Consider the following 12,966-nt stretch of genomic DNA (forward strand, 5'->3'; position numbering starts at 1 on the left):
TACAGAGAATAGGGTTAGGTGAAAAAGCTTGATTTGCTGTGGCAAACCCTGAAGGGAAAAGCCAAAAGCAAAGGAAGAAGAATAAAAACTAGATAAAATATTAAAATGTATCAACTAATAAAAGTAAAATGCATGTATAATTATTTGATAATTCGCACATACACACATATAAATATATACAAATAAATAAATAACAAAAAACATTTATGTAATGTAACAATATGATAAAAATGATATTGACATAATCAAAATAAAAATTGCCCATGGGCACAGACCTGGGAATCAAACCGGCAACCCTCTGATTGGAGCAGCGCCTGTTCGACACAAAAATAATATATATCTGATGTAATAACAAAAAATATACATAAGGACATAAAAACACAATGAAGATAATTCGAATGATTTTTTTGAATTACTTTCATAAATTAGATGCATGAACACAATCGATTATAATAATAATAATGACATCTAATATGATCAAAAAACACAATAAACACATACATATACATGTGTATATCTATCAGATCCTGGAATTTCAAGCTAGTAAACTATTAGCATGATGCTGCTAATTAGGAAGTACCTGTCTGAGGACAGGATCACATGACCACTGCATGCAGGAGTGGAGCTCTCCTCTATGGGTGGGTGTAGGAGTGAGCAGAAAATAAACACTTAGTTTTGATGTGGCTAGTTGACGTCAAATAAACCCCCCTGACCTCGTATGAGGACACCTGGTATTTTCATGCTATGTTTTTGTCTCAGCAAAAGATTTCGGGGAAGCAAACAAAAGGTGCAAAGTTGTTTGCTCCCCCTTTTATCGCTGTATTTTTGATTTTTTTTTTTTACCTCCTTGCATGGCGGGTGTTTGACATCGCTAGCACGGACGGGGAGGACAGAAACGTCCCGGCTATGAATCCTTGCTAGTGTCCGAAAGCTAAACGACAAGAGCGCGCCGGTGTCTCAGGTTCACCCCCCCATTTAAAAGTGTGTGTGTGAGAGAATCCCAACAGGGCTGTGGAGGAGGAGTGGGTGTCCAGCAGGGGATAAAATTAGGCCAGCCGGGCCTTAAATTGCTGACGGAAGCAGGGGGAAGCCAAAAAAAGCCCCCCTCCTCCACGGGTTTGAGGGCCCGACGACGGGAGAAAGCGAGGAGAGGGAGCAGCGCGGCGGAGGAAATGGCCACCAAACGTAAGAAAATCACTGTGATGGCTTGGTGTGAATTACGGCACTTAGCGAGCGCAGCTGTCGGGGGGGGGGGGAGGAAGTTAAATAACTAGGATTTTGGTCCACAATGAGAGAGATTGATGTTGTTTTCGAGCACAAACCTGAAGGAGCCTCGGTGATCCGGAGTCACCGCTGGAGCTTTTGGACCTGAAGGTGCAAAACTTCAGGTGTTTGAATGAAGGGAAGCCAATCTGTTGCTTCAGCTTTATTCAAATGTGTGTGTGTGTGTGTGTGTGTGTGTGGAGAGGTGGAAATTTAATACGTGCACTGGAGGGTGTCTATTTTACTATAATTTCTGACACATGAAATTTCCCTTGCTAAATTCTTTGCTAATAATACATTGGACTTTTCAGCCAATCCCTGTTGCCGTTGCTTTTTGTGCAAAAGCTATCGTACTAATTGCATTGGAAAAAAACACAGCGCGCGCGCACACACACACACACACACACATATGATCCACCACTCAAATCCAGTCCTATTATTCAGTATTGTGATCTATTGTTTTGATCAAGTTACGTAATTTCTGGACTATTGAGCGCACCTGAAGATAAGCCGCACCGGCTAAAAGTAAATAAATAAGTATGTGTTTACATATATAGGCTTTACGGACTAAAAATAACTAAATAAATATATGTGCACATATATAGGCCGCACCTGCAGGCGTCCACGTTGTAATATGAGATATTTACACAGAAACATTTTTTTTTTTACATTTTAATTAAATACATACGGTTAGCATCCACAAATACGTACTGGAAAGACTTTTTTTTCCAAACACGGCTGATGAAAAAAATTGAAAGATGAATAAGACAAGGAAAAGTCCATCCATTTTCTATCCCTGCTTTGTCCTGATCTCGGTCTTAAAGTCGTCTTCTTTGGTGTCGGAATGTGGAAAAAGTAGCATCTTATAATCCGGAAATGATGGTCTTATGACCCAGTACTATCAGTACCAATATGTCCAAAGTATTTAAAAACCCTCCCCATGGACACGCAATAAGATACTTTCCTGAGTACTTGTCAGGAGTACAAACATCAGCATCACCTGATGAGATGACACTGTTTGCTCAGTTTACTCATTGTTACTCATTTTTAATCTGAATACAAGGATTCCACTTTATAATAGGCAATTACAATAATTTTGCACTATAATATCAATAGTATGGTGACCCTTGATAACTGCTTTTGTTCTTCAACTTGATGTTTTTTCATTCAAAAAATTGCAAGGGCTTGTTTTTTAGCACAGGGCTCGCGCTAAGCAGTTTTGAGGGTTACATAACTTCATTAGCTAGCCATTCATGCTAATAATAAGTGTATCACCTGTTGCTATGAACCTGTAACTTAAGTAGGAATCTTGGTATTTTCTTTTAAATGCAGCTTTCTTTTTGCCGGCAGTCAGCAACTCTTCTGTGGTCTCATTGTTTGCTGGTTTCCTCCTGTAAAAGCCAAAAGTGACTTTTGTTTCTGGTTTACTTTTTTCAAGGGCTAGCTTGTGCTAGCTGGCATGTGAAATGGCACGAGAGTTAAATGTAGCAGTAAGGCAAAGATGGAAACAGTCATTTTTGTAAATAAGATTCGGATGGTCGAATGAAAAAAATTAAAAAATTAAAAAAATTTGTACCAAGAAAGATTTTCTTTGCGGACCCATAAAAAATGATCCGCGGACTGGTGCCGGCCCGCGGACCGGGGTTTGGCAACCACTGATTTAGAGTAAAGACTATAAGAGTAGTCTTGCAGCGCTGTGTGTGTGTGTGTGTGTGTGTGTGTGTGTGTGTAGATGACTCTCTGACACATTCATCCAGATTCCTGCTTTTTACTCATAACAGCAAAAACTAATGAAATAATCAGAAATCAGGAGAAGAAGCGTCTCATACTGAGGAAAATTACACAGCACTCATCTTGATCTTCAATAATCAATTGCATTGATTTCCACCTGATCAGCGGCGTCCCCCCCCATCGTCTAGTCTGATATCGCTTCTTCATTTTTTCACTCGCAGCGTTTGAAAAAGAGATTTTATGTGAATAGAAAGATTATTTTGGGAAGGGCGAAAAAAACATCTAAATTAAGAATAAACTGAACTTTTAATTAATTGAGTAAATTATTCGCACATGTGTATTTCCCCTCCATTATATATTCTAAAACAACACACGCATATTTATACCACTCTGACTACAACATCAAAACAACCATTTATTGTTTGGTCGCCATGGCAGCGAGAACAACACTGCTTGGAATAATTTGAGTGCAATGAAAGATTGAGCATTTCCCTTCTTCCAAAAGGAACCAGTGTGTGTGTGTGTGTGTGTGTGTGTGTGTGTGTGTGTGTGTTTATCCGCTCTAGCTGTGGGTGTGGTGGTTTTCTCGTCATTCCTTTGTTCGCTCTTGTTATCGATGAATAAAACCCGTCCCGTTTGCCCGCCGCGTCGACTGTTGCTCCGGCAACGGCCTCAGATCTGCCGAGTGGAGGAAAGTAAACAAACAAACAAACTGATCCATCTCTTTAAAAAAAAACAGCCTGCAACGGTATGCTTACTTTCCACAGACAAAGTTATTTTCTCTTTTTAGAATAAATAACACACCCTCTGGGCTAAAGCAGCTTTAAGCCAAAGGCCTCGGCCTTAAACCTCCACGTCTTCCGTACTTCCTGTTTGTGATGCGCAGTTGTGGACCTGGTGTACTGGCGGGACATGAGGAAGACGGGGGTGGTCTTCACCGGCCTGGTGGTGGGCCTGGCCAGCCTCTTCCAGCTCAGCGCCATCACCGTCCTCGCCCACGTTGGCCTGGGCGTCATGTGCGTCACCGTCCCGCTGCGGCTGTATTACAAGCTGCTGGAGCTGCTGCGTTGGAATCCCGGCGTGCACCCATTCCAGTGAGTGTGTGTCAGAGGGACCGGGCTGTGCACCGACACACACATTTATTATCTGACAGATCCTTGATTTAAAAAAAAAAAAAAAAATCTGCATTTGAATACTGATCATTTTCTGTTTCAAAATCAGAAAGTTATTATTGATTGTGTTTGCTGACATATATATATCTATTACCTCATCATTTTTTGTTTGTTCAATTGAAAAAAACTTGATCGTTTTCACACTCATAAAAAAACATTAAATTCTTAGATTTCTTAAAGTCAGAATGAAATGATCGATAAGAGAAAAAAAAGGAAATAAAAGTGCAAAAATAAAGGAGGTGAAAGTGAGTTGGACCCCCTGGAGGATGAAGTATTAAGGTATATGGGTGCAATACTGCCCCCTTGTGGCGAAAAGTGGTACTACAATTAGTGCTTCGAAATGATCCTGTATTTTGCCTTTCAATCATTTTTACAGAGATGTGTCTACGTGTGTGTGTGTGTGTGTGTGTGTGTGTGTACCCGTCCCACCTCAGGTCGTACCTGACCTATGACAGCTCTCTGACAGATAAGGAGACGGTGGTGCTGGTGGAGGAGGTGGTCCTGCTGGTGGCCTTCGCCGTCACGGAGCTCAAACGTCTCCTTTTCATCGATAACATGATGGACTCCTTTAAGGTAGAAGTCGTAGGACAGTTCGGTGTTGTCACAGAGGATCAGGGAAATCAGGAAAAACCAAGAGCAGGAGGATTCATTTATCAGGTTTAATACATTTAATGCTAAGGAATCATAGATTCTTAATTTTGGTTATATGGTCAAATAAATTCCAGAACAACCTTTCGATATTCTCACGTGTACTTTCACTTTAGGTTGCTTATGATGACGGTTTTAGGCTCTTATAGTTGATGAATATTTTATTTTATTTTTGTGTTCATTTTTATGCTTTTAATTTTCATTTCATATGATTTGATACTTTTTGTTGGATTCCATTTCATTTTTAGTTAATTTTATAACTCATTCTTTATTTCTTAATTATTACACTTTAATTTAGTTTAATTTAACTGAATTTTATTTAGCTGATTAGACATTTTCTGCCAATTTCCAGTTCATTATTGAGCCAAATAAACAGGTGCTTTATCGCTTATATGCTAAAAATTAACAATAATAATTGTAATTACAATGACGATATAGTACTTATTTGATTCATAATTCTATTTGCTTTAATTGTTGATTACAGTTTGTCCTGCTCCTGTACTTGCTGACTTACGTGGGCGTTTTGACCAACGGACTGACTCTGGTCATCACCGGTGAGTCACAACCTCTGTCCTTTCAGGGGATTTCCCTCAAACTAGACATTTTAACTGAACTCAGCTGTTAATGCAAACACGTGCGCCCTTCAAGAAGCATCAAACGAGAGTTTATTCTTGAATTTATAAAACAGAACTCATTTCTGACTGATCTTATTTTGCTTCGAGGCCTATTTTCTGAAACATCTCAACGCTTGTCGGCAGTTCACAAATTCAAAATAAATCAATGTGTCTTTCAGCGGTGATCGTCTTCTTCTCCTTCCCTCTGCTCTACAAAAAACAACAGGTAAAACAACCAGAATCTAGTCCAGGGAATGTCACCGACGAAAAACACCGGTGATGATAACGCACCCGTCCGTCATTCTGACTGCAGGTCAGGATACGGAGGGCCGTCCGAGCCGTCAAAGGGTTCACAAAGAAAATCAAAAACATGTGAGTAGATGCACGTCTCCCTCGGTGTCAGTTATTCTTTCTGGTAAAGTGTGGAAAGTTGAGAAGATAGAAGGTTTAAGCCCAGCAGGTTCACTTTTCTTCTGCAGAGGTTTGTGAATATTTTTGTAATACCACTTTCTGCCACAAGGGGGCAGCATTTCCCTGAAAGCCTCACACTGGCTACACTTCACATTGGAATCTGTACTTTCTTCCCCATTAGGCTTATTTAATACCTTTACTCGCTCTTAAACTTCATTTCAAATGAATAAATATTAACAGAGCGTTGCTTAAAATGCACAATAAATGGACTCCAGTTATCTAGCGCCTTACACTAAATAGCATTCAGCCATTCACACACCTGTGGCATATGCGAAGCGCTAACTATGTCCTATATCCTATGCGCTAACAATGTAACTATGGGGATCTTCCAACTGGAGGGGGACCCAGCTCTACCAAATGAGCCACATGATATTGTTTTCATAGCGTTGTTGCTGTTTGTAAAAGTACTTGAGTGAAAGTGCAAAGCTCGTACATGTCAGTCAAAACAAATCCTGCCCCTAGTGGCCAAAGCAGGTACTGCAACAACAACCTCCATGTGAATCAGATGCTGTGACATCCTTCCCCTCACATTTCCTTCTACGTCCTGTAAACATGATGCAAACTGCCCTCTGCAGATTCCTCAGCCTGTACCAGAAGGTGAGGCCCCCATCCGCTGGGGCCCCCGCCTCCCCGAAACCCGCCCCCGCTGCTGGGGCCCCGGCCGCCACCAAGCAGAAGGCCAAATCCAAGTAACGTGTCGTCGGCGTTGTTGAAAGTGCAGGTTTTTTTTTTTTTGTTTTGTTTTGTTTTGTTTTTTTCTTTGTTTTTTTTTTTTTTTTGAAAACCGACAGAATGCGCCGGCCCTCCGCGGGGCCGCTCATTTCCGTCTCATCCGCTCCGCCGACGCAACATCTAATTGACCCTGACAGCCGGGACAGAGCTGCTATTCACCGAGGAAGAGGAGGGGCCAGCTGGCCGCGAGGGGCGCGATTTACCAAGATGCTTTCTTCAGAATAACCGGTTAGCACATCTTCTGCAGGCAGGGACGGCACAGGAAAACACCCGCTTTCACTTAGTTTATCTTCTCTTGCAGAAAGCGGCGTGTTTTTGCAGAATTATCCACGACGCCGCGAAGGAGCGCTATCAGGCCTCGTATTAGAAAGCTGGACGAGCTGACAGGAACACCATCGGGCAATTAATATTTACAGTTCAGCTACGTTGAAGTATTTGGATTGGTTTCACGACATGCAGCTTTAACGAGGCTTACATAAGCAACGACGGCGCCCTTCATAAAAACTGTTTAATGAGGACAAAGACAATTAACGGCTTCAGCTCCCGGTTTGGTTAGTTCACGCGGTTCCTCCATGGCCAGCTACGTCCGGCAGAAATAAACCAGGAAGCGCCTTTCGCAAGAATCACCGTTACCGATGATGATGTCTCTGTTTTTCAACCTTTTATTTCACAACGCAATGATTTCATGAGTCTCCATGGAGACACGCGAGATAGATTTGGGTATTCTGCAATTTGTCAACTGCAGATAGCGGGAGGCTAGCTTTGCGGCATGCTATGCTAACTCGGTTGCACACTCAACAGGAGTGAAATACATAAAACTTCCTGTCTTATGTATTCCTCCCAACAAAGGTGTCAGCAATCTTCAACTTAGGTGTCTCTGTATCCTGCAAAGGACTCACTTGTTGCAATTCCTCGAATTTCCGCCGAACGTTTTACCAATATCAGTCGAATCCCGATTTATGACGACGATACGCCTCGGCCGAGAGCAGCAGGTCCGGGTGGGAGGGAGTTTTCGCTTACTTTGCCTTACTGCCATGTCTTAAGGAGCTGGAGACGTTTCCGGTAATGTGACGTCACTTCCCCCCGTTTTGTAAATGTTTCTAAGCATCAGACTGTGGAAAGGATTGGTGTTTATAAGACCCTGCATCACACACACACACACACACACACACACACATAGAGAACAGGAATCTATCCCATCATAGGGATAGGCCCGTCCTGCTAAAATGCTATGTGCTAACAGCTGATACCACTGTCTAAAATCAGTTAAATCACCATCACTGTTAGTTTTAGTGTCTTCTTTTCTTTGAAGCTCTGTTGTCCATGTTTTTTTTATGCACATTCACGACTTAGACTGTGAAAATCTGCTCAATAAAGTTGTCACTCATGTCGTTCTTGATCCTTTTGTTTGTTTATTTTCATGATCTTAGTAGCATCTCTTATTTTGAATAGGAGAGATGTGTGTGACATACTGAAATATATTAGGCATTATATAAATCTGGTTGTCTTGTATTGTTTTTCTCTTTATATTTTAGAGTCAATGATCCGGGAGTTTCAACAATTTGAAAATGTTTTACTTATAATTATGATTGTTTCCCGTCCTGTCATTTCTGTTGGATTTAAGTTAATTTAACCATTGATTTTTTGTTGATAATTTCTTGATGATTTAAATTGACATAACAGGTCAAATAAAAGCCATTTTTAAAGAAATTGGTCTTCAACAAAAAAAAAACTTTCCAAATTTTTCCTGATATTTTACGTTTTTTTTTAATGCCAATTTATCTAATTTTACAAACCCAGGTCTTCATCATATAATGTCATGAAATATAATTTCTATTTTATACTTTGAGATAGGATCGTCTTTTTCATTTTTTTATCTTTTTGCAATCATTCAACATTTTTTTAAAAATACATTTTAAAGCTTTTCTAAAGGTTATGGGGAAATTCCCCCCACCTGAGGCTACACTTCCATCTTTGGCCACTGGGTGTCGCTGTTGCACAGCGACAACTCCTTTACTACCGGCAGAAACCCAGAAGCCGTGAAGATTGAGGCGCTGATAAATGAAACTTGACAAAAATATTTTCCCCATTAGTGATTGGTCACACACACACACACACACACACACATACACACTCACGCACACGTATTGTCCATGCAAAATGTGAGAATCAGAGCCTTCAACGTGACCTTGGGATGAATCTTCCTTTGACATCGTCTACATGTCTCACAAATCCAGATCGTCCAGATTTTTATCTGTCTGATAATTCACAGCTGTTAAGGAGCTTCTTTGCCTCTTTTAGCCACTTTTGTGTGCCATTTTTTACTTTTCGTTGCAGGTCTGCACCCACCGCCGGGCCACGTGCCCACAGAGTTTACGACTTTCAGTAAACAAAAATTTTCCCGGGGAAAAACAGCTCACAATCCCAGCGCCGTGCCCTCGGGGCATAACCCCCCCCAAAACGTCATGTACATGCACTTAAATCCCCGCAGAAGAAAGAGCTCCGCGACTCCAGAGTCGACGAAAGTGAAGCCTCGACAGCGAAAAACAAAAATAAACCGCCCACAGCGTGAGTTTGTTTAGTAAAAGATAACGCACTCCGGCTGTACTGACACAGGCGTCCCATTTACATGATTAATATCTAAAGCTTGTGCTAAAAAAGCAACGTGTCAAAACATCACGCCGGCGGATCACCGGGATGGGACAGGAGCTCCTTGTTTAATCCCTCCATGGTCTGCGGAGAGAGCGCCGGGTCTCGGCGGACCCAGACGCCTGGTTTCGGGCTGATACGCGGAAGGGAAACGCTATCACGTTTTATCTTTAGCCGCCTGGTTGAAATTTGGAGGATTATAGCGGTCGCTGCTGCTAATGTACCGCGCAGAGGCAGAGGAGGTGAGTGTTTATCTGATTCCTATGCATCATTTTCAATTCCTGCCAGACACTTTGATACTCACATTCACCAAAAGGAGGCCTGAAAGCAAAATGTTTTGATTGGTTGGCAAAATTTCCATGATTTGAAACTTGAATGGGAACTGGCTGCTTTTCAAAATAAAAGTTGTTGTAGTACCAGTTTCAACCTCAAGGGGGCACTAGTTACCCATGTTTAAGGTTTTTGTATTTTTGCTGATGGGAAAAAAATGCGTCCATCTTATAATTCATTAAGTCATTCGGCGTTTATATGGCTTCGCTAAAACTGAAGTCCACAAGGTCGGGGTTTGGGGTGGGGGGGCGACAAAGGCCGCAGCCTATCCCAGCTGTCGTTAGTCGAGGGGTGGGTTCACTCCGGACCAATCACAGGGCCACATTTAGAGACGTGCAACCATTCACCCTGTCATCCACACATCAAACTCCCATTTTTTCTCATGCTATGCGTGAAAATGTGTGTAAACACTGAGGCTGGCCTTTTCCCCCTGCCTGCTAAGCTAACTGAGGCTAGCCTCCCTGCGGCTGGGAGAGTCGCCCCCTAGTGGCCGTGGAGGGAACTACACCCAGGAATGCGGACCTTGTCCCCAAACCGGGAGAAAAAAAGGTGAGATGTAGTAGAAAGCAATGAGAGGGAAATCAGAAAATTAGAAAAAGAAATTGTATTATGAAAAAGACAGACAAAAAATACTATTTTAAATTAGTAATTGCTTTTCACGCACATTAAGTAAAGATGAACCGGTCCCGGTTTAGTCTGGGACAAACGTTATTTCATTACATTCCCGCTAAAAGGTGATTTCCTTTGTTATTGTTAGTTTTTCCCGCGAAGCTCCATCCTCAGAGTTCACGCCGCGCCTCCTGGGAGCGCAGATAAGGCCGTTCCTCCCGAAGCTGAACTATTCTTTTAATTAAGACAAATAACATTTTCACGCAGCTGTTCCTTGGGTGAGGAAGGAGGCCCTTGGCCCGCCGAAGGTCGGATTCCTCCGGGCGGTGGACGGCTGCTCGGCCCCCCGAGTCCCGGACCGACGATCAGACATAGTGCTCGCGGTGGTTAATGTAGACCCTGTCCCGCCCGCTCTGATGGCACACCCACTGCAGGCGGGAGGGGCTGGGCGGTCCCGCTCGGATCGCCGCCGCCGCCGCCGCCGCCGGCTGCTGCTGCTGCTGCTGCTCAGACCGGAGCTCGGCCCTGCGGCTCTGGTTAAAAACCACCAAAGACATTGTGACGTCATTGATAGAGACTTGTCTCAGGTCACCATCAGGGCGAGGCTATGAGAAACACACACACACACACACACACACAGTGATTTTACGGTGAATTAAAATCTAAAAATCCTTCCAAAATAAAAGGCTGACGAAAGATGAAATCAACCATCGTGAGCTAATAGAACTACTGTATACATCCAATCCATATTTCCAAATACACCATATATATTCATATTTTGTAGATTTTTTTTCCCCTAAGATTGACATCAAATATGCAGCTAAAACGAAGTAAAACAAAAACTAAATTAATTGAATTAAAGTAAAATAAAATATTGCTTAGATTTTAAATTGAATAAAAAAATTACATATAAATGTGAATTCAAAGTTACCAGCAGGTGGATTCAGAATTTCGGTTATAAATGTGAGCATAACGGACCTGCTGGTTGTCTGATTCTCAGGTGTTTATAACAGGGCTGTCAAAATTAACGCAAATCACGATTAATCGAGCTGCACGATTAATTCGATTAATTTATCTTTAGTCAAAATTAACTCAGATTAATCGAACACAACTTTAATCGTCTCATAGCCCTTGATTTCCAGCCTTAATTTTCCCGTCCTCTCCCGGCTGACCGAGCTACCGACGTGCTCGCCGAAGAGGGGGCGGGGCTTACCTGACAGAGCCAGGCCACCTGCGAGGCGTGCACGCCCATCGGGACGGCGGGCGCCCTCTCCGAGTAGGGAGGCGGCGGTTTGTGCGTGGGAGGGAGTTCGATCCTGCGGAGATTTTTCAAAAGGAGAGAGGGATTCTGTAGAAACATGTCATATGTTTCGCGGGGTGATAAATTGGAATGAAAGAAAACAGAGGTCATGGTTCGCTGTCGAATGAAATGACATCTTGAAGATGCAACAACTCAATACAAAAAAACAAAATTCACTGAATGCTATTATATAAACAGTTTTACACAGAGGACATTTAATCAACCTTTTTTCCAATTTCTCTGCATTTTTTTTTAAGTTTCATATTTAATTTAGATGTTTGAGACCATTTCTTTCTAATTTATTTTTTCCTATTGACTGATTTATTTTAGTTTTTTTTTGTTTTTTCTGTTTTCTTTTTAAAAAAAAAAACAGTCACTGCCTCCAGGTTATAATTTTTCTTCCCCCCCATGATTTAATTTTCATCTTATTTAAGTATAACCTTTCAATATTGTCGTGACAAGTTGTTAGTTCAATAAATAAAGATTTGTTGATGGGTTAATTCTTTTTTGGTAGAGCTTTTGTGATAAAAGTTTAAAAATGATAAAAGTTATATTCGTGTCCAATCCAAACATGTACTTCCGGCAGTGGCCACTAGGGGGCGTAACGGGCCGCCTGAACCAGTGCAAAACTGCATGAAAAGCGCAGTTTAAAAGTTAAATGTTATAAAAATCTTTTCAAGAAGTTTTTATTTGGCAACATTAGAGAGCAAAAATGCATCCTCTGAGAATTTGCATCGTGGAAAATGTAGGATCCTGCGGTTCCAGCTGGACGAGTGACATCACCGCTTATTTCCACTCCGGAAAATGGCGGGTTTTAATCCACGTGAGAGGATAATCCGGACTCGAGTCAGGTTTAGGGGGTTTAACGCTATCTGTTTGTTTAAGAGTGTTGAACCTTAAACCATAAAAGGGTTTCAGCCTCTCGACGACTGCTATGACGGCCGCGGGGGGAAAAAACGAATCCTGGGTTCCTGTGTGACGCTCGCCGAGAGACACTTTCGCTTCTTTTCTAAAAAGGTTTTCGGTTCAAGACGTGACGGATCCGTCCTTTTTTTTCACAGGCTTTCTTTGCAAACTCAAATTCAGGCGAGAGACAGATGGAAAAACGTGGTCCCTTCGCAGATTTCGACAAGTCAGCAACGTGTTAGCGATGGGTTCTAAGGAAACGTGATATTCGCAGGGAAATTAAATCAAAATTGTGAATACATGAGTTCAGATATTAGCTAGAGAGCAGGAGGAAATTAGCTTTTATATTTATTTCAAGAAATTAGGAGACGTTCCGTGAAAACGAAGAAATATAAAAAGTTTGAAAATGGACTCAAGGTCTCGAAGAAGTCAGTGATGTGTAATTAAAAAAAAAAGGAAAAAGGAACGTAAAAAAAAAAAAAAAGAAATTTAGATTAAATTTAAATTTCATGAGAAAAACACAGAAATAAATGAGCCTGAA

At 41.7% G+C, this 12,966-nt stretch overlaps 2 protein-coding genes across 3 annotated transcripts in view; one reads left to right on the forward strand and one right to left on the reverse strand.

The window, feature by feature from the left end:
* Positions 1-1,105: 1,105 nt before the first annotated feature.
* Positions 1,106-8,022, forward strand: rtn2b (reticulon 2b). Its single transcript, XM_086142874.1, has 7 exons — positions 1,106-1,185; positions 3,881-4,088; positions 4,601-4,739; positions 5,299-5,368; positions 5,608-5,654; positions 5,742-5,800; positions 6,475-8,022. The coding sequence occupies exons 1-7, from the start codon at positions 1,173-1,175 to the stop codon at positions 6,590-6,592; spliced, it is 654 nt and encodes a 217-aa protein (XP_085999000.1). The 5' UTR covers positions 1,106-1,172; the 3' UTR covers positions 6,593-8,022.
* Positions 8,023-10,275: 2,253 nt separating this feature from the next.
* The window catches only part of nectin3b (nectin cell adhesion molecule 3b), a 30,425-nt gene continuing 27,734 nt past the window's right edge, over positions 10,276-12,966 (reverse strand). Inside the window, exons 7-8 of one of the 2 annotated variants that reach the window (XM_086142659.1) lie at positions 11,433-11,535; positions 10,276-10,752 (exon numbers count right to left, since the gene is read on the reverse strand). In XM_086142659.1, coding sequence (XP_085998785.1) covers positions 10,585-10,752; positions 11,433-11,535 — 271 coding nt within the window. In that variant the 3' untranslated portion in view covers positions 10,276-10,584. Of the gene's footprint in view, positions 10,825-11,432; positions 11,536-12,966 lie in introns of both variants that reach the window. The other variant, XM_086142658.1, reaches the window with a different exon arrangement.

This window comes from Fistularia commersonii, chromosome 35, assembly GCF_037954325.1.
Source record: "Fistularia commersonii isolate RoL2024-O1a breed Wild chromosome 35, RoL_Fcom_v1.0, whole genome shotgun sequence".
Lineage (NCBI taxonomy): Eukaryota > Metazoa > Chordata > Actinopteri > Syngnathiformes > Fistulariidae > Fistularia > Fistularia commersonii.

What these genes read in the sequence shown, in the direction of transcription:
- rtn2b (XM_086142874.1), top strand. An exon ending in TGCTCTACAAAAAACAACAG is followed by an intron (nt 5,655 to 5,741) that starts GTAAAACAACCA and finishes TTCTGACTGCAG; the next exon opens with GTCAGGATACGGAGGGCCGT. An exon ending in ACAAAGAAAATCAAAAACAT is followed by an intron (nt 5,801 to 6,474) that starts GTGAGTAGATGC and finishes TGCCCTCTGCAG; the next exon opens with ATTCCTCAGCCTGTACCAGA.